This window comes from Anolis sagrei, chromosome X (assembly GCF_037176765.1).
Source record: "Anolis sagrei isolate rAnoSag1 chromosome X, rAnoSag1.mat, whole genome shotgun sequence".
NCBI lineage: Eukaryota > Metazoa > Chordata > Lepidosauria > Squamata > Dactyloidae > Anolis > Anolis sagrei.
This window is the reverse complement of record NC_090034.1, coordinates 90,254,294-90,276,876: the sequence shown is the minus strand read 5'-3', so window position 1 is coordinate 90,276,876 and position 22,583 is coordinate 90,254,294. Positions and strand designations below refer to the sequence as shown.

General features: G+C 41.7%; 1 protein-coding gene across 1 annotated transcript; it reads right to left on the bottom strand.

Moving 5' to 3' along the window:
* Window positions 1–953: 953 nt before the first annotated feature.
* LOC132780631 (vomeronasal type-2 receptor 26-like) lies at window positions 954–18,663 on the bottom strand. Its single transcript, XM_067460759.1, has 7 exons — window positions 18,582–18,663; window positions 17,297–17,420; window positions 10,787–11,171; window positions 7,668–7,769; window positions 2,970–3,093; window positions 2,567–2,826; window positions 954–1,613 (listed from the first exon to the last, which is right to left on the bottom strand). The coding sequence occupies exons 1-7, from the start codon at window positions 18,661–18,663 to the stop codon at window positions 954–956; spliced, it is 1,737 nt and encodes a 578-aa protein (XP_067316860.1).
* Window positions 18,664–22,583: the final 3,920 nt, after the last annotated feature.

Below are 22,583 nucleotides of genomic sequence, written 5' to 3'. Positions count from 1 at the left end.
GTGAGAGAGCGTTGAGCTCCCTCTGTCAGCTCCAGCTCCAGCTCCCCATGCGGGAACATGAGAGAAGCCTCCCACAAGGATGGTAAAACATCAAAACATTGGGCATCCCCTGGGCAATGTCCTTGCAGATGGCCAATTCTCTCACACCAGAAGCATTTCTCAAGTCGCACCTGACAGGAAAAATATTGTAATAGTAGGGTTTTGGGACAAATGTTCTGTGTGTTTCCTTACTGAATACACAAGATATGTAGCAAGGAAATATTTGAAATAATATAGAGTGTCATCTTCTTTCTACAGCCTATTATTGATTCTAAAATCACTAATTGCATTATTGAACCAATGGGGAAACTAACAAGGCTTGTTTCCCTGTCATTTTTATGGCTATCAAAATGAAACTTGCCCTACTTGTAGAATGTTTTGGTCATCCACTGAGTTTTAGGGACTTACAAATATATTTTTAAACAAGCTAAAAGGGGTATCTCCTTGTATATCTCCACAGGGACAAAACACAAGAAGGGAATAATTCCTGCAAGGTTTTAGAAAGATGTGGTCATCCACTGATTTTTAGGAAATTGTAAAAGTTCTTACATATATATATAATAGTAGCTAGCTACTAGCTACTATTATTAGCAGGTTGTTGTGTGCTTTCCAGGTTGTATGGCCATGTTTCAGAAGCATTCTCTCCTGATGTTTCACCTGCATCTATGGCAGGCATCCTCAGAGGTAGAGGGGTCTCACCTCTGAGGATATCTTCCATAGATGCAGATGAAACATCAGGAGAGAATGCTTCTGGAACATGGCCATATAGCCCAAATGCTCCAAATCAACTAATTTCTCCAAAAGTTTCAAGACATTCTGTTTTGATTCATTAATAATTTGGGTTGGGCCCTTCCTGCATTGTAGTTTGGGGGTTTGTATCTCCAAAATACCCGAATTTCACACACCTCTACTCATTAGCATTTTTTAAATCCGTGGAAACGTTTGCTGGTTACATGTGCTTTCTGGTTCTTATTTGGGTAGAGTAGAATAATATAACATTTTGGGGAAAATATGCAACCAAGTAACCCAGCACTAGAGGCCAATATAGAGAAGATCACCACAGTCACCGCATATTTCCCACTGGGGCCGAAATAGACTGGGATGACGGATATCCAGACAGTGCAGAAAACTAGCATGCTGAAAGTGATGAACTTGGCTTCATTGAAGACATCAGGCAGCTTCCTGGCAAGAAAAGCCACAATGAAGCTCACCAAAGCTAAAAGACCCAAGTAGCCCAGAATGGAGTAGAGTGCAGCGGGTGAGCTCTCATTGCACTCCAGGATGATGTGTCCAGGTTCTGTGTAGAAATCAGCATCTGGGAATGGAGGGGAGGTGCCCAACCAGACCATGCAAATCACAACCTGAATAAGAGAACAGACCACTACAAAGAAGTATGAAAGTCTAGGTCTCAGCCATTTCCGTGCACCACTGCCTGGTTTTGTGGCCTTGAAGGCCAGAATCACGGTGATGGTTTTAGCCAAGACTGTAGCAAGAGAGACAGAGGAAATGATCCCAAAGGCTGTCTGCCGAAGAATGCAGATTGTTTTACTTGGTCGTCCAATGAAGAGCAAAGATCTTCAATGGTCAGTCGCAGGGCCAAACAGGGTATAGGGCTACAGCCTGTGTTAGACGGGGTCGCACTCCCCCTGAAGACACAGGTTCGCAGTTTGGGTGTGATCTTGGACTCATCGCTGAGCCTGGATCCCCAGGTTTCGGCGGTGACCAGGGGAGCATTCGCACAGTTAAGACTCGTGCGCCAACTGCGACCGTACCTTGGGAAGTCTGACTTGGCCACGGTAGTCCACGCTCTGGTTACATCCCGCCTTGACTACTGCAACGCTCTCTACGTGGGGTTGCCTTTGAAGACGGCCCGGAAGCTCCAATTAGTCCAACGGGCGGCAGCCATGGTATTAACAGGAGCAGGGCGCAGGGAGCATACAACTCCTCTGCTGTACCAGCTCCACTGGCTACCGATTAGCTACCGAGCCCAATTCAAAGTGCTGGTTTTGACCTTTAAAGCCCTAAACGGTTCTGGCCCTACATACCTATCCGAACGTATCTCGGCCTATCAGCCCACCAGGACCCTAAGATCTTCAGGAGAAGCCCTTCTCTCCATCCCGCCTGCTTCACAAGTGCGGCTTGCGGGAACGAGAGATAGGGCCTTTTCTGTGGTGGCCCCCCGGCTTTGGAATGCCCTCCCTACTGAAATAAGATCAGCCACCTCGCTAATGGCATTTCGGAAACAACTGAAAACTTGGATGTTCGAGCAAGTTTTCAACTAATTCCGATGTGATGATGTTTTGATCATGGTCTAGCAATCAAGGATAACGAATTGGATTACGACTTTAACTATGAGATGTTCCGGTCTGTATTGGTGGCCCAATACTATGTATGTATATGTATGTATTTTTATATTTTATTTTATATTTCTAAAGTGAATATTGTATTTTAAATATGTTGTAAACCGCAATGAGTCGCCGCACAGGCTGAGATATTAGCGGTATACAAGTGTACCAAATAAATAAGAGCAGAGGAAGCAAAGTATGAGGGAAGAGAGGAGGACATAGCTGAGTTGCCGGTTGTTGGCTTTAACTATTGGAGATGCTCTACATCTGATAAAGTTTCCAAACACCACAGCAGACAAGAATGAAAAAAATACTGCAGTGAAAGCTAATGTGATTCCCAAAGGTTCCTCATAGGATAAGAAGATTATGCTTTTGGGGATGCACTTATTTCTTCCTTTGTTTGGATAGTGATCCTTGTTGCATTCCACACAATAATCCATATCTAGAAAACACAGATCAGAAGACACTTTCATCTATTGGTCTTTGGACACTTTTCTTGATGGAAATATTGTCAATATGTTCAAAGTCTATGTACAGAATAGTTTATTAAGTCATGTGGCATCATAACATGCTAGCAACACCTACCTGTCTTGTTGGATATTTTTCCTCTAGGACATTCTTTGCACTGGAAACAACATTTGGGTTTGCCCTTCAAAATTATCGTCTGGAAGCCTGGTGAACATTTATGGCTGCACACAGAATGCGGTGGCTATGCAGATTCAGTGAGAAAAAAATATTAAAGTAAATATAAAACAATCATTCTTCTACAGCATTTTAAATTCAAACCACTTCTATAATAACCTATCAATGTACAAACTTTTTCTGAGTGTTTTGATGAGATAAATATATAATGATGAAATAAAAGACAGGTCTATGTGTTATTGAAGGTTTTCATGGCTGGAATCACTGGATTGTTGTGTGTTTTCCAGGCTCTATGGCCATGTTCCAGAAGCATTCTCTCCTGATGTTATGCCTGCATCTATGGCAGGCATCCTCAGAGGTTGTGAGGTCTGTTGGAAACAAGGAAAATTGGGTTTATATATCTGTGGAAAGTTCAGGATGGGAGAAAGAACTTTTGTCTGTTGGAGGTAGATGTGAATGTTGCAACTGGCCACCTTGATTAGGGTTTTTAGTGGCCTAGCAGTTTTCAAGGTCTGGCTGCTTCCTGCTTGGGGGAATCCTTTGTTGGTAGGTCATTAACTGGCCTTGAATGTTTTTTGTCTGGAATTCTCCTATTTTTGAGCATTGCTCTGGTAGCTAGATTTTGTTCATTTTCATGGTTTCTTCCTTCCTGTTGAAATTGTCCACATGCTTGTAGGTTTCAACTGCTTCTCTGTGTAGCCTGACATGGTAGTTGTTAGAGTGGTCCAGCATTTCTGTGTCCTCAAATAATATGCTGTGTCCAGGTTGGTTCATCAGGTGCTCTGCTATGGCTGACTACTCTGGTTGAAGTAGTCTGCAGAGTCTTTCATGTCCCTTGATTTGTGTTTGGGCAATGCTGTGTTTGGTGGACCCTATGTAGGCTTGTCCACAGCTGCATGGTGTACAGTAGACTCCTGCAGAGGTGAGAGGATCCTTCTTGTCCTTTGCTGAACATGGGATTTTTTAGTGGGCCTGTAGATAGTTTTTACGTTGTGTTTCTTCATCAGCTTCCCTCTGTGGTCAGTGGTTCCCTTGATGTATAGCAAAAACACTTTTCCTCTGGGACAGGTCCTTTTCTTTGGCATTCTGAACATTGAAATTCCTTCTTCGAGGACACTTCCTGAGCACGACTGTTGTAAGCTTTTCAAATGCACCATTAAAATATTACATAGATTCATGGAATCATAGTCAGAATTGGAAGAGACCTCATGGGCCATCCAGTCCAACCCCCTACCAAGAAGCAGGAAAATTGCATTCAAAGCACCCCTGACAGATGGCCATCCAGCCTCTGCTTAAAAGCCTCCAAAGAAGGAGCCTCCACCACACTCTAGGGCAGAGAGTTCCACTGCTGAACAGCTCTCACAGTCAGGAAGTGCTTCCTAAAGTTCAGGTGGAATATCCTTTCCTGTCGTTTGAAGCCATTGTTTGAAGCTTCATTTGATATGGAATTGTAGTTGAGTTCTAACATTGCTTTTTAGTTGTGCTGGTTAGAGGATAACTGATTTTTGTTGTTTTTTCACAGCGCTGATATTTGTGCATTATATTTTCAGGTTGCTTGAATAATTTGATCATTCTATTCCACCCAAAGCTGATGTTTGCTGGAGAGAGACAGTTTGTGCCGTCGCGCCTGGGGGCTATTATTCTCAATAAAGGAGGGATGGACGTGGCATCTTTCCCCCAGGGGATTGCTTCTTGCCCTCCTATAGGAAACTGGAACTCCCAAAAACCCAAAACGCCATAAATAGCTCAAGATAAGTTTTATTTATCACAAAGTCATTTCTTCAAAGCAATGAACTGGAAAACCTTAGAGGGGCGAAGGAAAACATACGTTACAGTCTCAATCAGTCCTGGGTCCAAGGGGTTTGAAGCTGAGAAGCCTCACCAAGTTTCCTCTTTCCTCAATGGCTGTGAATGCCGGAGCAAACCACAACCCCAGTTCAGATGGCCTACGTTTTGAAGATTCAGGATCTTCCTTTGGTGCCAAAAGAACTGGCTTGAAGGCGCCTGGGTCTCCTCAATAATTGTCCAGGACGATCTGGACATAAAACATGAGTCCCAGGGGTAAAAAACCGCAGAACTGGTGCTAAGAGGTAACTTAAATCAGGGTCCTTTAGAGTCAGGTCTCTTACTCACGTCCATGTTGCAGGAACTCTGATGGCAGAATGAAGAAAAAAGGAAGTTCTCCCCTCTTGCAGGAAGAGGTGGAGCCAAACAGTACTGATTGACAGATACAAGCAACCAATCCATACAACTATACATAACCAGGGTAAAAGGGGCAGGATTAAGCATGCTACAACAGTTTAAATCTTACAACTAACAGTTCTATACATAGGTGGCGCCACTCGCGCCGTCACACAGTTTATGAATTTTAAAATAAACCAACAAGAAGAACTTATGCCTCATGACTGACCTGGATAAATTTGTTATTCCAGAGGGTTATCTCTTTATGAATAGCAACACTGTGATTCGTTGCAGAGCGAAGGTTCACTTCCCCAACCTTCACACTGAGAAAGGAGTAATTGGGGAACAGGATCCAATTCAAAATATCGTAAGTTGCCATGTCTTCAATCCCATCAAAAATGGCATCCTCCACAGTAGTTTTGTTGCAAAGTATTTTCTTAAGGAACCAGTGCACCTGGATATAAAAAAATATGTGTGTGTTGTATATTATGAAGTGTCCAAAATGTCTTTATTGTGTGAAGTCTTTGAAAATTGGAAAAATGTGGAAAACCGTTATAATATCATTCAGCAAGAAGAACATTTTGTGAACTTTGAATCGAATGGGTAACTTGAAATACAGTATGGCACCTGTATCTGTGTGGGATATCTTCATGAACTTACTCTGGAAACTGGAAATTTCACAATAATAGTGAATGACATCTGCCGTGGAGGATCCAGAAAATTCTTATACATGTATCCTGTCTTGGAATTTCCTAGGTCATCCAGGGTGATTATGTGTAACATCCAGCAGACACATGGTATAGAAACACCTGGAGGACTTAGATAACCCCAAAAGATACCATATATTGTTGGATGTGCATAGGTGGATCTGTAGTCTTGGTCCTGTGGGCATGGGTTTCATATTATAAGTTATAATGTATGTTCCTAATCTCAGAATACTTACACAACCATAAGGATTAGTAGACGATTTTGTTGGTTTGCTTCATGTTTTCTGATCCCATTTTCATCATTTGCAAGGGCATTTTAGATGTAAAATTTGAGACCATTTTGCTTGTTATTAGTGACCCCACACACATAACAACAAAAGACTTTTTTTTATGGAAAAATGAGATTAAAATGCTTCAAAATAAATAAATAAAATTGTCTTTCTTTTAACACACACATTACAATACCACAATGGCTCTCAACCATTCATTTCTGTTTCAGAGTGTTGTTGTCAAAGAGAAAGGACTCACCTTCCACAGTGGGATAATCTCAACTTTCAGGCTATTTCCCCCTTTTTTCTGCTTTGATCTGTCTAAAGAAAGATCGTGCAGTGCCTTGGCCACCACAAAAACTGCTTTGCAGATACTGTAACTCAGGGGGCTCATGTTCATCTCAAAATGGGATACAGAGGGACTATCCAACTTCTCCTGACCACTGCATGACCTGTATTGTAGTTTTGCAGGCAGAGAGTAGGGAGGAAGCAAATTGCAGTTGAATACTTGGCTCCAGAAACTCTTAATGAAAACATCATCAGGATATTTGTTTGGAGTCACAGACTGAAGAAAATATCGGAATCCTGGAATCTCTTTTTGATGGGAAGCTAAGGATAGGGCACCAGAGAACCGTCCTTTATATATATATGGATTACCGTCCCACTTTGCTGTGGTCAGCCACACTTTCCCTGCCAATATCTCATTTGTGTGCCAGTATATCCTTGAGAGAAACTCGATATCACCATAGGCAAACACCACTTTGCATGATGACCTCTTCAGTTCTTGTTTTCTTTGGTCTATTTCAGTGAGATATACTAAAATTTCTTGAAAGAAAATTACAAATTCAGAACAGATCCTATTCTTCTCCATTTCCCCTTTGAATTTATGGAAGAGGCTCCCACTTCTGCCATATGCTGCAACAACAAGTCCAATCCATGTCCACTCAAAGTGAAGAAGCAACTGGATGATACCTACAAGATGAAGTTCATCACTTGAGTTCATCTGATAAAAGGAGGGGGATTCAATTTTATTGTGCACGACAGGATCAGAGGAGCCAAAACTGATCTGTAAACACATAAAGGTTTGTCAGATTATTTCCAAATAAGTTGGTAAGTCAAGCATTCTGTAAGGTATCTATTGTGGCTAGATCTTGGCCTGAGCTTGAATCTACACTGACCTAAAACCTGGTGCTGATCCCGTGCACTGGATACTGGACTGTCCCAAGTCTTATCCCCTCCAATAGTCCCTCAGCTGCCATGGAGGTGGAAGGAAGTCCCCACAGCCTAGTGGCACAAACAATGTTTGATGCTGTCTGGCGACCACCTTAATTGCTGATCTCTCATCCTACGTGTTACGGCAGTGTCCATCCATAACATGGATCCTATTTGTTTTCTGTTGCTTGCCATGATGTCACCAGGTAGACACCAGGTAGACAGGGCACTAAGGGAGGTAGGAGAGCAAGAACTGCCCTCCCTCCTCTTACTTCATCCTTCCCAGAGCTCCCCATCACTCTGGTGAAGGTAATGTCACACAGTGGAGAACAGGTAGGACACATGTTGTGACCAGTGACCAGCACAGCATAGGGCTGAGTGGGGAAGAGGACTGACATTGTATGTCCACAGGGTACCTGAGCCCAGAGAATGTAGGTGGCAGTGGAGACAACTGTGGCCAGTTCTGTTTGGGAACCAGATCAACCCTCCTACAGGCTAAAGCAGTTAAAGTAGTATTAAAAAGTTAAAGGTTTTCCCCTGACATTAAGTCTATTTATGTCTGACTCTGCGGGTTGGTGCTCATCTCCATTTCTAAGCCGAAGATCCAACTTTGTCCGTAGACACCTTCAAGGTCATGTGGCCAGCATGACTGCATGGAGTGCTGTTACCTTCCCGCCAGAGCAGTACCTATTAATCTACTCATGTTTGCATGTTTTCAAACTGCTAGATTGACAGAATCTGGGGCTAACAGCAGGAGCTCACCCTGCTCCCCGGATTTGAACATGTGACCTTTCAGTCAGCAAGTTCAGCAGCTCAGCACTTTAACCCACTGCGCCACCAGCGGCTCCTCGTGTATAACTGCAATAATTCTACAGTGTAGATGCATCCTGAGACCGAAAATCCAAGTTGCAGTCTCCACTGAGCCATGAAACTGATTGAGGAAACTTGGAAGAATCGCTCTGTTTTAATCTGACTTGCCTTACATGATGCTTATGATAACAATGATTAATTAAAAACAGACACAGATATCACAGCAGAGAATAGATGGGTCATTAATGTGCTAATTAAATTCAAAAGAACTCTGGATCACATGATTTTCAGAGTTTGCTTCAATGACCTAAATTTTCACAGTAATAAAACAGTTTTAAAGGCTAGACAACATACATATGTATAACCAAATTTGTTTCAAGATCTAATTGCATTTAGTATTTATTAAAAAAAATGTTAAATTTCTCAACATTACATTATATTCATATGCCACAGTTTACTTAAAGAGCTCAAGAAGGCAAAACTCGTTCTTCCTAACTAACCAGTCCAGCTGTATTATCACAACAAGCCTGTGAAACATGTCTTTATCTTTCAAATTTAGGTCCAAGCTTTCCATTGCACTTGACATAGCAAACAATAAAACAATACATAACAAATAAATAAGTTCAAAACACAAAAATTTAAATCACCAAATAATCAACATCTACCAGCTATATCAAACTGAGTAAACAATTAAAAAGCTAAAAGCTTATGAGAATAAAATATATATTTGTCTAGTAGTGCAAAGATTTAAGATCTATTTTTCTCAACAGGGGATCCAGAGTCCAGGAGTCATCAATAAAAAGTCCTCCTTTATTTCCATCTAATGTGCCTACATTGTACTGGAAAGTCTGGAAAGTCTGGGAGACGGCCATTTCATAAGAACAGTAAAACATAAGCTAACCAACTAGTATATTTCCAATGTCCTGACTGTCACAGAGGACACCTATTTAGATGACTTGTCCCCAGAAATGGAAAAGCAATTTCTTGGATTTTGTAATTCATTCATTAAAAAACTTGTTGCATTTTTGCACTGCACATATTGGCCATGGATCCTGCAATATTGCTGGATATATTGTTTATAAAGCTATTGTCCTCCCAGCCCTGTTATATCCCTGCGAAACATGGACTGTTGCATGTTGCATGGACTCAACACCTTGAACAATTCCATCAGCGTTGCCTCCGAAAAATCCTGCAAATCTCTTGGAAAGACAGGTGGACAAATGTTAGTGTGCTGGAAGAAGCAAAGGCCACCAGCATTGAAGTGATGATCCTACGCCATCAACTCCACTGGACTGGCCATGTTGTCCGAATGCCTGATCACAGTCTCCCAAAGCAGTTAAAATACTCCAAAATCAAGAATGGGAAATGTAATGTTGGTGGACAGGAAAAGAGATTTAAAGATGGGCTTAAAGCCAACCTTAAAAACTGTGGCATAGACACAGAGAACTGGGAAGCCCTGGCCTTTGAGCACACTAACTGGAGGTCAGCTGTGACCAGCAGTGCTGCAGAATTCAAAGAGGCACAAATGGAGGAAGAAAGGGAGAAACGTGCCAAGAGGAAGGCGCATCAAGCCAACCCTGATCAGGACTGCCTTCCACCTGGAAACCGATGTCCTGTGGGAGGACATGCGAATCAAGAATAGGGCTCCACAGCCACCTATGGACCTGCCGCCAAGACACTGGACTTAGAGGACCATCATCCTCGGGCTATGAGAGATCTCCTAATTAAGTAAGTAATATTGCTGGATAGATGTATTCTATTGTTCTCTATAAGGATGTGCTTATAACAGCTCTGTATTTAAGCAAAACATTACGTTTGAGAACCACATATGTGGAGCTGATCAGGGTAAATTGTAGGGGTGATAAGGAAAATATACTCAGTTTCATCATATTTATTTAATATATTGTTCTAAATATCTTGTTTGGCTTGAAATTGTGATATGGCCTAAGGGCTAAACAATAAATAATAATAATAATAAGAAGAAGAAGGCTGGATGGCCATCTGTCAGGGGTGATTTGAATGCAGTATTCCTGCTTCTTGGCAGGGGGTTGGACTGGATGGCCCTCTTCCAACTCTTTGATTCTATGATTCTATGATTCTAGAAGAAGAAGAAGAAGAAGAAGAAGAAGAAGAAGAAGAAGAGGAGGAGGAGGAGGAGGAAGAAGAAGAAGAAGAAGAAGAAGAAGAAGAAGAAGAGGAGGAGGAGGAGGAGGAGGAGGAGGAGGAAGAAGAAGAAGAAGAAGAAGAAGAAGAAGAAGAAGAAGAAGAAGAAGAAGAAGAAGAAGAAGAAGCACAACAAGATGAGTCCACAGCAGACAAGATCACTCTGGTGGCATTATTATTATTATTATTATTATTATTATTATTATTATTATTATTAGAAACACAACAAGATGAGTCCACAGCAGACAAGATCACTTTGCTGGCATTATTATTATTGTTATTATTTTCTTCCAAAGTAAGTACCACACAATTATAATATTACAAAGATGTGCAGAAACTCAACATCAACATCAGTGAACATAGATCTTCTCTGTCAGAGGCTGCTGAAAAGGAATATGGCAATGTTCTTCGTCCTTACCTGTGGTATCTTATAGATCCCCAGCATATTGGCGATCTGAACAGATGGCTCTGATGTCTGCGCCCCAATGACAGCTACCATTTTCTTTTGGCCTTGGCAATTGTAGTTGGGAAATATTTTGACTTTCTTTGTATTCATGTTGTCATAAGATGACTGACCATAAGCATAGGAGAGCCCATTTCCATAGAACGGAAGATAAACTGGAGCGAGCTCGTCCCTCTCAGACAGTAGGCTGATAACATTCTCATAGGTTTGGCTTCCACTGTAAGAGTTGTCATAAAGGCAAAATCCCAGAGAGATGTTGGGTAAGAAATGGGGATTCTTATTTATTTTCTCTACAGCAAACACAAATGCCAGGACATGCTGGTAGTTCTTTGTTTCGGGGCTGTGGAGACAGAAAGGACAGCAAAGCATTTCATACGCAACAGACATAGGCTGGCATTTTTTGGTTAGCCCCAAATTCAGAAGAGCTATTCAATTAATTGGGGATTGATGGCTCAATGCATAAGTGGTGAGTCTACTCTAGACAGAAATAACAATAGGATTTCGATGATAGAAAGCTGAACCCTCACATCTGCTATCAAAAATGAAAGATGAAGAAGCCCGATTAGTAAGAAATACTGCACAACTGATTCCAAACTGAGGAATTGGCAATAAAGACATTGATTAATCCTAGAAACACAGGAGATGGAAAGAAATACGCCTGTGTGGCATTAAAAGATTGGAAATCTTTTAATTTAAACAGGGCGTCTAAGTTAGAGAGAATATTCTAGGTCTTATGTGGTTGCTAGACACTAGGGCTGTTATTTAGTTGAACTCATCCATGGCTATGAAAGGCAATAATATTTTATTGTCGAAGGCTTTCATGGCCGAAATCACTGGGTTGTTGTAGGTTTTTTCGGGCTATATGGGCATGTTCTAGAGGCATTCTCTCCTGACGTTTCGCCTGCATCTATTTATTTATTTATTTTATTTATTTATTAGTACACTTGTATACCGCTAATATCTCAGCCTAAATCGGCGACTCATTGCGGTTTACAGCATTTAAAAACAACAATATTCAGATTAAAAATATAAAACACAAGTACATATACAATACACAGTATTGGGCCACCAATACAGACCAAAGCATCTCATAATTAAAATCATAATCCAATTTCGTTGTCTGTGATTGCCAGTCCATGATCGAAAACTTCGTCGCCTCGGCTTAGCCGAATGCCTGTTCAAACATCCATGTCTTCAGTTTTTTTCGAAAAACCATCAGCGAGGAGGCTGATCTTATCTCTACAGGGAGGGCATTCCAAAGCCGCGGGGCCACCACAGAAAAGGCCCTGTCTCTCGTTCCCGCCAGCCGCACCTGTGAAGCAGGTGGGATAGAGAGTAGGGCCTCTCCCGAAGATCTTAGGGTCCTGGTGGGCTGATAGGCCGAGATACGTTCGGATAGATATGTTGGGCCAGAACCGTTTAGGGCTTTAAAGGCCAATGCCAGCACTTTGAATTGGGCCCGGTAGCTAATAGGCAGCCAGTGGAGCTGGTACAGCAGGGGAGTTGTATGCTCCCTGCGCCCTGCTCCTGTTAATACCATGGCTGCCGCCCGTTGGACTAGTTGGAGCTTCCAGGCCGTCTTCAAAGGCAACCCCACGTAGAGAGCGTTGCAGTAGTCAAGGCGGGATGTAACCAGAGCGTGGACTACCGTGGCCAAGTCAGACTTCCCAAGGTACGGTCGCAGTTGGCGCACGAGTCTTAACTGTGCGAATGCTCCCCTGGTCACCACCGAAACCTGGGGGTCCAGGCTCAGCGATGAATCCAGGATCACACCCAAACTGCGAACCTGTGTCTTCAGGGGCAGTGCGACCCCGTCTAACACAGGCTGTAGCCCTATACCCTGTTCGGCCCTGCGACTGACCAGGAGTACCTCTGTCTTGTCTGGATTTAATTTCAATTTGTTTGCCCCCATCCAGACCGTCACAGCGGCCAAGCACCGGTTCAGGACCTCGACAGCCTTCTTAGTAGCAGGTGGAAAGGAGTGACAGAGTTGGACATCGTCTGCGTACAGATGACATCGCACTCCGAAACTCCGGATGATCTTGCCCAGCGGCTTCATGTAGATGTTAAACAACATGGGAGACAGTATTGAACCCTGAGGGACCCCACAAAACAAAGGTTGTGGGGTAGAACAGGAGTCCCCCAGTAACACCTTCTGAGACCGACCCTCGAGGAATGACCGGAGCCACTGCAAAGCAGTACCTCCGAGACCCATCCCCGCGAGGCGTCCCAGAAGGATACCGTGGTCGACGGTATCGAAGGCCGCTGAGAGGTCGAGCAGCACCAACAGGGACACACTCCCCCTGTCGAGCTCCCGACGGAGATCATCCACTAAGGCGACCAAGGCTGTCTCGGTACCATGCCCCGGCCTAAAGCCAGACTGTGCCGGATCCAGATAATCCGTGTCTACCAAGAATGCCTGGATCTATGGCAAGCATCCTCAGAGGTAGTGAGGTCTGTTGGAACTAGGAAAATGGGTTTATATATCTGTGGAAAGACCACAAGCATGTGGACAATTTCAACAGAAAGGAGGAAACCATGAAAATGAACAAAATCTGGCTACCAGTATTAAAAAAACTCTAAAATTAAAACAGCAAAACAGCAGAAAACAATCAGGGACATCTAATCACCTCTCAACAAAAGATTGCTCCAGGCACTTCCAGGCTATCAAATGCTAATCAATGTGGTCAGTTGAAACATTCACACCTAGCTCCAGCAGACAAGAGTCCTTTGTCCCACCCTGGTCTTTCCACAGATATATAAACCCATTTTCCTAGTTCCAACAGACCTCACTACCTCTGAGGATGCTTGCCAAAGATGCAAGCGAAACATCAGGAGAGAATGCCTCCAGAACATGGCCATATAGCCCGAAAAAAACCTACAACAACCCAATAATATTTTATATCCATTTTAAAATATTACTCCAAATTTATGTCACATTATCAATTAGTATGCCGATGGTGCAATGAGTGAAACCCTTGTACCAGCAGGACTGAAGACCGACAGGTCAGAGGTTCGAATCTGGGGAGAGCGTGGATGAGCTCCCTCTGTCAGCTCCAGCTTCCCATGTGGGGACATGAGAGAAGCCTCCCACACCGATAATGATATTATTATTATTATTATTATTATTATTATTATTAATAATAATAATAATAATAAGGTAGTGGAAAATGAACACACAAAAATACTGTTTGACTTTCTAATCCAGTCTGACAAAGTTTTGGAACACAATACACCGGACATCATGGTTGTAGAAAAGAAAAAAGTTTGGATTATTGATGTTGCCATACCAGGTGACAGTCGCATAGAAGAAAAACAACAGGAAAAACTCAGCCGTTATCAGGACCTTAAAATCGAACTGCAAAGGCTCTGCCATAAACCAGTACAGGTGGTCCCAGTGGTCATCAGCACACTGGGGGCCGTGTCAAAAGATCTCAGCTGGCATTTGGAAACAATAAACATTGACAAATCACAATCTATCAACTGCAAAAGGCCACCTTACTTTGGGAGGGACGCACATGGAGCCACCTTACTTGTATTTGTATGCATCATTAGAAAATACATCACACAGTCCTAGACGCTTGGGAAGTATTTGACTTGTGATCTTTTGATACAAAAACCAGCATATAGATCTCGTTTGCTGTGACATACTGTGTTTTTGTGTCAGTAAAATAATAATAATAATAATAATAATAATAATAATAATAATGTTTATATACTGCTCTATCTCCCCTAGAGGACACAGGGCAGTTTCCACGTAAACAAAATACACAGAAAACATACAGTGTAAGCAAAACATAGACATAGAATTATCAGCACACACATATATATTAAAAACTGATTCTGCATGATTCTTTGTGCAAATGAGGTGTCAGGGGCCAGAAATTCAGAAAGGGCCTTGGCAATTTCAGAGGGTTAGGCTGAGGCTAGTGCAAAGGGAAACATGGGGGTCGGGGGACGGGTAAAGTGCAATGACCAGGTCCCAGCATTGGCCATAGTGAGGCCTAGGCTACTCATTTCCAGGGCCTATTTGAGAACTGAGACAGGTCTTAGCCAGAGCAAATAACCTGGAATGACAGAAGTCCCAAGGCAGTGAGGTAGTGGGTAGAGTGCAAGGATGGTAAAACATCAAAACATCTGGACATCCCCTTAGCAACGTCCTTGAAGACAGCCAATTCTCTCACACCAGAAGTGACTTGCAGTTTCTCAAGTCACTCCTAACATGAAAAAAAAAAGTATCCCTTCATGTAGACCACCGGGTAGTTGAACCTTTGCCTCAACAGCTGCCTCAGCACAATATTTCACCCTGCATCAAATGGAAGCTGATTAGCACAAAAGGAATTAAGGTACATACATCAAAGTGTCAATAGTTACCTTCCTGAGATATAGCTTTAGACTTCTTTTTGTACCCTTAGAAGGTCTAGTGTCCCTACCAGCTAATAAGAAACTGAATACTTACACTGTTTGAACTGTGTAAGAAGAAACTTCCTTAGGACGTATTTCATAACTTTGCCTTTGAACATTTCTCTGAGACAAAGATAACACCCCACCAAGAATGAGATCCCCATCTTTGCAGTAACCCTCTGCATAGGATCTGTCCTGATCACATACTGACTTTGTCATCTTGCCTGCCATGTGGGGTAGAAGTAATATGACGAAGATCAAGGAAACCATGACAGGAGCATTTCCATGTGATGACTCTTCAGCTTTCATCTTCTCATCAGAGGAGTATCACTTTCAAAGTGTTGCTGCACTAGATGTTAAAAGAAAGAATAATAACAACATGAGACATATCTAATTCTCTGCAACAGCTCACCACATCTATGAGGTGAAGCCCGGTTATGAATAACATAGGAGTATTATAAGAGACTTGCAGATGATCTCAGTCTTAATTAGAGGAGTCTTTCTTCTGACATACTTTTAAAATACATCCAGGAACACAGGAACAAATTGTGATAACAGTCATTTTGTTTTTCCCCAGGCAGATTCTAATCCCGGCGCTCTCATTTTGTGCTCATTCCCTGGTGTTACTGACCTAAGATGGACCATTTCAGTGTTTACTTTTGCTTGCAAGGCAACAATATTTTTCAGTACATCTCATTTGTGCAGGTTTTCCCCGCATTACAAAAGCTTTTAAAAAAACTTTAAAGGACATTTCCCAAATGCTGAATAAATGAAATGCCAAATAGTTTTAACATTTCCAAGCCCTTTACTTATTATTTATTTTTTATCATACATATGAATGGCACCTGGAAACTATAAAAATAGAAGACTTCAGGTGGTATGCAGTTTCAAACTTTTGAACCCCAGAAATGGTTCTGGCCCAGTTTATCTTCCCGAACGTATCTCCCTCTATGAACCACCACAGAGTTTAAGATCATCTGCTCTTGGTCCTGCCTCCCTCGCAGGTCCGATTTGCAGAGACAAGAGACAATGGTGGCCCCTTGGCTCTGGAACTCCCTCCCCAGGGATATTAGGTCACCCCGCCCCTGACCTCTCGCAAGAGAGTGAAAATGTGGCTTTGTGACCAAGCCTTTAGAATACTTATGCAATAGATAGACTTGAAACAATGTGCAATGACCATTGGAACAGCCTGGATTACGTTCATGGATTACGTTTTAAACTCTGATTGTATTTTTTAATGTTTTAATTGTTTTAAATGTACTTTTAATGCTGTTTTAATATTTAAGTGTACATGGTGTTTTAAGGTTTGTAAAGCCATCTTGAGTCCCCTCGGGGGTGAGAAAGGTGGGGTAGAAATGTCATAAATCTATATAAATAAAAATGTAGTGTTTGTTGTGGGGTTAACAAAACTCAAAAACCACTGGATGAATTGACACTAAATTTGGACACAATACACCTACCAGGCCAACGAGTGACCATCACTCATAAAAACACTGGAACACACAGCAGAAGCCAAAAAATAAAAAATATATTACAACGCATGTGCAAAACCACATATATACATAAACATATACACAAATATACACAAAAAAAACATATACACAGAGTGGGCCACAGCAATGCGTGGCAAGGGGTAGCTAGTAAATTAATAAATAAACTCCCAAAGTTGAGCAGTTCTCATATTACAAGAAACAACAAAAAGCGAGCACATATGAAGATGGGGACAGCATGAATTGGGCAGACCTTGTTGTCTGAAGGTAGAACCCCAAAAAGTGTGGAGATCCAGGAATGACTTCCCACTCCCACCCCTCGCTGGGATGATACCCAGTTTAGCCTTGGCTTCCAAACAAACCCCAGCTGAACAACACCGACAACCCCTCTTGTCTTCCCACCACTTTGATTTTCTTCACAAATGGGTGCAGTCACCTCTCCCCCGCCCCCATGATATCAAAGACCTCCAGCCCCACCCCTACTAAAACAAAGACATAGTTTGATCAGTGGAAATTGTAGTTTCCAAGGATGGAGGTCCAGATGAATTGGAAATGGCTCCCGTCCCTTCACCTTTCCTCGAGCCCCTCAAGGACCAGCAGCTGCCCACACTCCATAGCCCTTGAGTCCCCATATACAGGCTCCCACCCCCGGCTCAGCTGTTTGGCCTGAGCTGGTTTGCTGGAGCAGATCTTGGCTGCATCAGCAGAGATCGCCCAACTGGTCTCTCCCTTCCTCCCATGCCAGGACCAATCCAGATGGCCACAAAGTAACCCAAATTCCTCCATTCACCAGATCCCTGTTACCATGTAAGTTGTACTCCAGTGCAGGAACACCTCTGAGTTGAAACACCACACCAGCTTGGTAAAATCAGCAAGCTGTTTATTGTAGAATATATGTAGGCAAAGCAGTAAAAAATAGTAAAACAGTAAAAGTCCAAAATCCAAGAAAATCCATAAATTTTAAAAGTAAACCAGGTCCTTTGGTACATAGAAATCCATGGAGCAAGACATTTTAAAACATGGAACAAAACAGCAGGAATTCTCAGACAAAAACTTAGACTTGGCTACAACTTGATACATGAAACATAAAGCACTTGAAAATGAAACCAGCATGAATTAACAACATTGACTCAACTGAGACACTAGTCTCCCATGAATCATTATAAACCCTTTCCAAAGGCCGCAACTGACAGGAAAGCATTCTTTCTCACTTTCCCACTAGGTAATGGTTTGTTATCTTTTTTATTTTTGTTGTAAACGAGCAGAATGCCTCAGATTCTGAAAGCTCTGTCTCTGTTTACTAAAATTTTGCTTTCTGTCCAAGGTTTCACTATCATCACCTTCTGCGCCTGGCAAAGCAATCTCATCATCATTTTCAGGCTGCCGCTCTGAGAAAAGTGGTGAAAATTCTTTCCCAGAAATGTGACCTTTCTTAGGCTTCTCTTCTGAACTTAACTCCAGCCCAGGCAAACTCATATCCTCAGGCTCATCATCAGGAACATCATTCCCATTCCTATTATGCACATCAACATGAACATCATTCTCAACATAAACATCAGACACAATCACAGGCTGAACAGGCTGATATACAACAATGTATCTCTTTCCTTCCTACCATGTATTTTCTCCATATTTCTTTATTTTTCCTTACTTTCTTTTCTGTGAGCATGCACATGAGCAAAGAAGTTAAAATATAACAAAATACTGCAGATGGCCCTTTCAGCTTCTGCTCAGCCATGGTGAGACTCCTCTTTCTCCTTTTCACCCCATTTTCCATTCTCTATAAGTGGCTTGCACCAAACACCACACCAAGTCTATTCCTTATTTCCATTTATTTTTATTATAATTAAACTCACCGCCTTCGCAGGTGTGATTGGTGGAGACAAGAGACAGTGCCTTCTTGGTGGTGGCCCCTCGGCTGTGGAACTCCCTCCCCATTGAGATTCGATCAGCCCCCCTCCCTCCCAGCATTTAGACAAGAACCGCAGATATGGAGGATCCTGCCTAATGAGCATTTACGCCAAGAGCCCAAAGTTTCAGATTAGAGAACACACTCACTAAGATGAAGATAGCCACATAGGTTTTAATTATGATCTGGCCAGAAAGAATGTGAGTATGGCTAGTGCCAAAATGTACAAATGGGAACCTGCCAGAATTGCAGACTGAACGAGATGAATGTCAAAGAGGTTAGAGTTGAAGAAACAGGTCCTGCAATGAAGACAAACTTGATTCTCCAAGCGAATTGGAGCTAAGGAATGGGAAGACAAGTGCAGGAGAAATGATCTCATGGGAGGGGTTCTGGCTTTTTAGAAGTGGTTCATGCTGGTATAATCATTGTGAGAGCAACCCTGCATTCAGGTAAAGAGCTCTTGGTTCCGTGGGCCTGGAATTCATGTATTCAAGTTTCCAAGCTGTTCCTGTGTCCTGGTCTTGTGAGGCATAGTTTTGCCTAGCTTCAATTTATGTACCTTGTCTTTGAATATCTCAATGGAATTATTTTAGAGACTTTCCATGAATAGATTTTTGGATTTTTGACTTTTATGGAAATAATATTTTGTTCATTCCCTTTTTTATATTTGCTTGCTTTTCATATATTCAGCTTTTATTATACTCTGCTTTTAATAAACACTTACTTTGGATCACCTGGACAGTGTGTGGTTTGTGGTGGAAAGAGGCTTCCAGGCCCTAGTACAACAGCAGCTCTACTGGAAGAAGGCAAGCCCCAAAAAGTCCATGTCCATATTGGGAAATGTAAATGAGTCCTTGATTGGTTTTAGTTGTTTAGTCCTTGGTCATGAATAAATGTTCTGGGAAAAATCAGGGGCAAGGGATCTTGAAACAAAAGGCAATGATCTCCTGTAACAAAACTTTGGGTGTCAAGTAAAGAAATTTAAATGAGAGTACATACTTTGAGTCCCTGATTCCACAGCTAGCACTCTCAGCCCTGTTTAGACAATCAGCTGAGCAAATACCTGTGAGTGCTATCAGATTAGAAACAGAAACCATCTGTTGATTTAAACATGTGCACAATGGGTCCCAATTGTCCCCTTTGTCTAGGGCAGGGGCCCAAAAACTTTTTAAACAGAGGGCCAGGTCACAGTCCCTCAAACTGTTGGAGGGCTGGATTATAATTTGAAAAAAACATGAATGAATTCCTATGCACACTGCACATATCTTAGTTGTAGTGCAAAAAAAACACACTTAAAAACAATACAATAATTAAAATGAAGAACAATTTTAACAAATATAAACTTATTAGTATTTCAATGGGAAGTGTGGGACTGCTTTTGGCTGATGAGATAGGATTGTTGTTGTTGTATGCTTTCAAGTCGTTTCAGATTTAGGTTGATCCTGAGCAAAGGCAGGGTAAATGACCTTGGAGGGCCGTATCCGGCCCCCGGGCCATAGTTTGAGGATCACTGGTCTAGGGCAACTAGAGAACTTGCCTAGCCCCATAAGTCCAGGAAATTCCACAATGGGGTCAGCAAAGAGGAGAGGACTCCATAATTTGATACAAGCGAAAAGCAGGACAGAGAGAAAAGAATACAAGTTAGCTAAAAGTTGCGGAAATATATTATTTTATGAAAGAGTTTAGAAAGAACAGAGTCTTTGTGAGAGATTCACTGTTGAACTTCCTGTCCACACATGTCATATCAGCCCATATCTGCAGACCTTTAATAAAATTATATAAAATGAACCTTTGAGGGAGGTTGGTGGTTGCTGATGTTGTCCTTTGCTGGACTCGTAAGAATTCAGCGGAAAAGAGGGAAAATGTCATTTTAGTTTGGTGCCCTTAGAGAACTATAAATCTCTAGGGTGGGGGAGTGCTGTGTTCAGCAACAATATCATCCTCAAGGAAACATTTTGGTTTCTCCTTATAATCAATAAATCTTTTATCAGTTTCCCAAAAAAATATTTTTTTTTCTTTATTTAAGGCAGCAAAGGCCTTTGGGCTCCCCTATGCATATTATTGAATCCCTATGGGGAGAAAGGTGGAGCATGAATAAAGTAAATACTAACTACTTTAATGAATAAGTTGTACCATTTGGGCAGAAATCTATGTGGCAATTCAATTAAATGTACAAGAGGCTACAACATCACATTTTGTAGAATGTGAAATAATATGCTACACCATCCAACCCCATTCCCATGCAGTATCTGAAGCGGAGGTGTGCAAAGTGCAGCATGCTCACAATACATAGCTCTTTAGACAATTGATTCTAACACCCCCTCCCCATGAACTTCACTAATGAATCACAATTTTTCAGATCCATTTCTCTTTATTTTTAAAATAATTTTTATTGTTTTTTTACAGAGTAAGTTTTTTAAAAAAGACTTTGTGAAAGAGAAAGAGAAAAAAGAGAAAAAAGAAATATAGAGAAGAAAGGGAAAGGAGGGCAGAGAAAGAAAGGGTTTAAAAAAGGTAAAATTATTGTGTTGATCTTCTCAATCTTCATCTTTGTAGTTATATACTGTTCCTTCTATTTTTGCTTTTCTATTTGCTCCACTTTATTCATTTTTCCCTAATATTATTATTGCTATCTACCAGTGAATATTCTTTAAATCTTCAAATTAATTTTAATCTCTTTCATGTAATTCATTACTAACGTGCAATCCGTTGTTTTCAAATATCTGCCTTGTGTTTTTGTTACAAAAAAGTCAGTTTATCCATACTCATCATGTCCAGAATCTTGGCTATCCATAAGTCTATAGAGCAGTGGTTCTCAACCTGGGGGTCGGGACCGCTGAAGGGGTCGCGAGGGGGTGTCAGAGGGGTTGCCAAAGACCATCGCAGACAGTATTTTCTGTTGGTCATGGGAGTTTTGTGTGGGAAGTTTGGCCTAATTCTATCGTTGGTGGGCTTCAGAATGCTCTTTGGTAGTAGGTGAACTATAAATCCCAGCAACTCCAACTCCCAAATGTCAAGGTCTATTTTCCCCGAACTTCACCAGTGTTCACATTTGGGCATATTGAATATTCGTGCCAAGTTTGATCCAGATCCATCATTGTTTGAGTCCACAGTGGATGTAGGCGAACTACAACTCTAAAACCCATGCTTACCAAACCCTTCCAGTATTTTCCAGTATTTTCTGTTGGTCCTGGGAGTTCTGTGTGCCAGGTTTGGTTCAAGTTCATTGTTGGTGTAGTTCAGAATGCTCTTTGAATGTAGATGAACTATAAATACCAGCAACTACAACTCCCAAATGACAAAATCAATTCTTCCATCCCAACCCCACCAGTATTCAACTTTGGGCGTATTGGGTATTTGTGCCCAATTTGGTCCAGTGAATGAGAATACATCCTGCATATCAGATATTTACATAACAATTCATAACAGTAGCAAAATTACAATTATGAAGTAGCAATGAAAATAATTTAATGGCTGGGGGTCACCACCACATGAGGAACTGTATTAAGGGGTCGCGGCATTAGGAACGTTGAGAACCACTGCTGTAGAGGGTGTTTCCTTTTGTCTCCACATTCTCGCATACACGATCCTCATTGCCGTCATCAGGTAGTAGAATATTTTATCATTATTGATGTCCCAGTCTATATCAATCATGCCTAATAGAAAGTGTTCTGGTTTGAATTGAATTTTTATCTTTAGAATTTTTTGGCAAGCTTCGTGAATCTCTTTCCAATATCACTTCGCCCTTTTAAAGTGCCACCACATATGTAAAAAAATTCCCTCTTGCTTCCCTCATATCCAACAATTGTTAATCATATGTTTGTTCAATGTTTTAGGTGTTATGTACCATTTGGTACATCATTTTCAGCCAGTTTTCTTGAATATTGTACAAATGTATGTATTTTAATTTTGTAGTCCAGATCTTCTCCCACTGATCCATTTCTCTTTA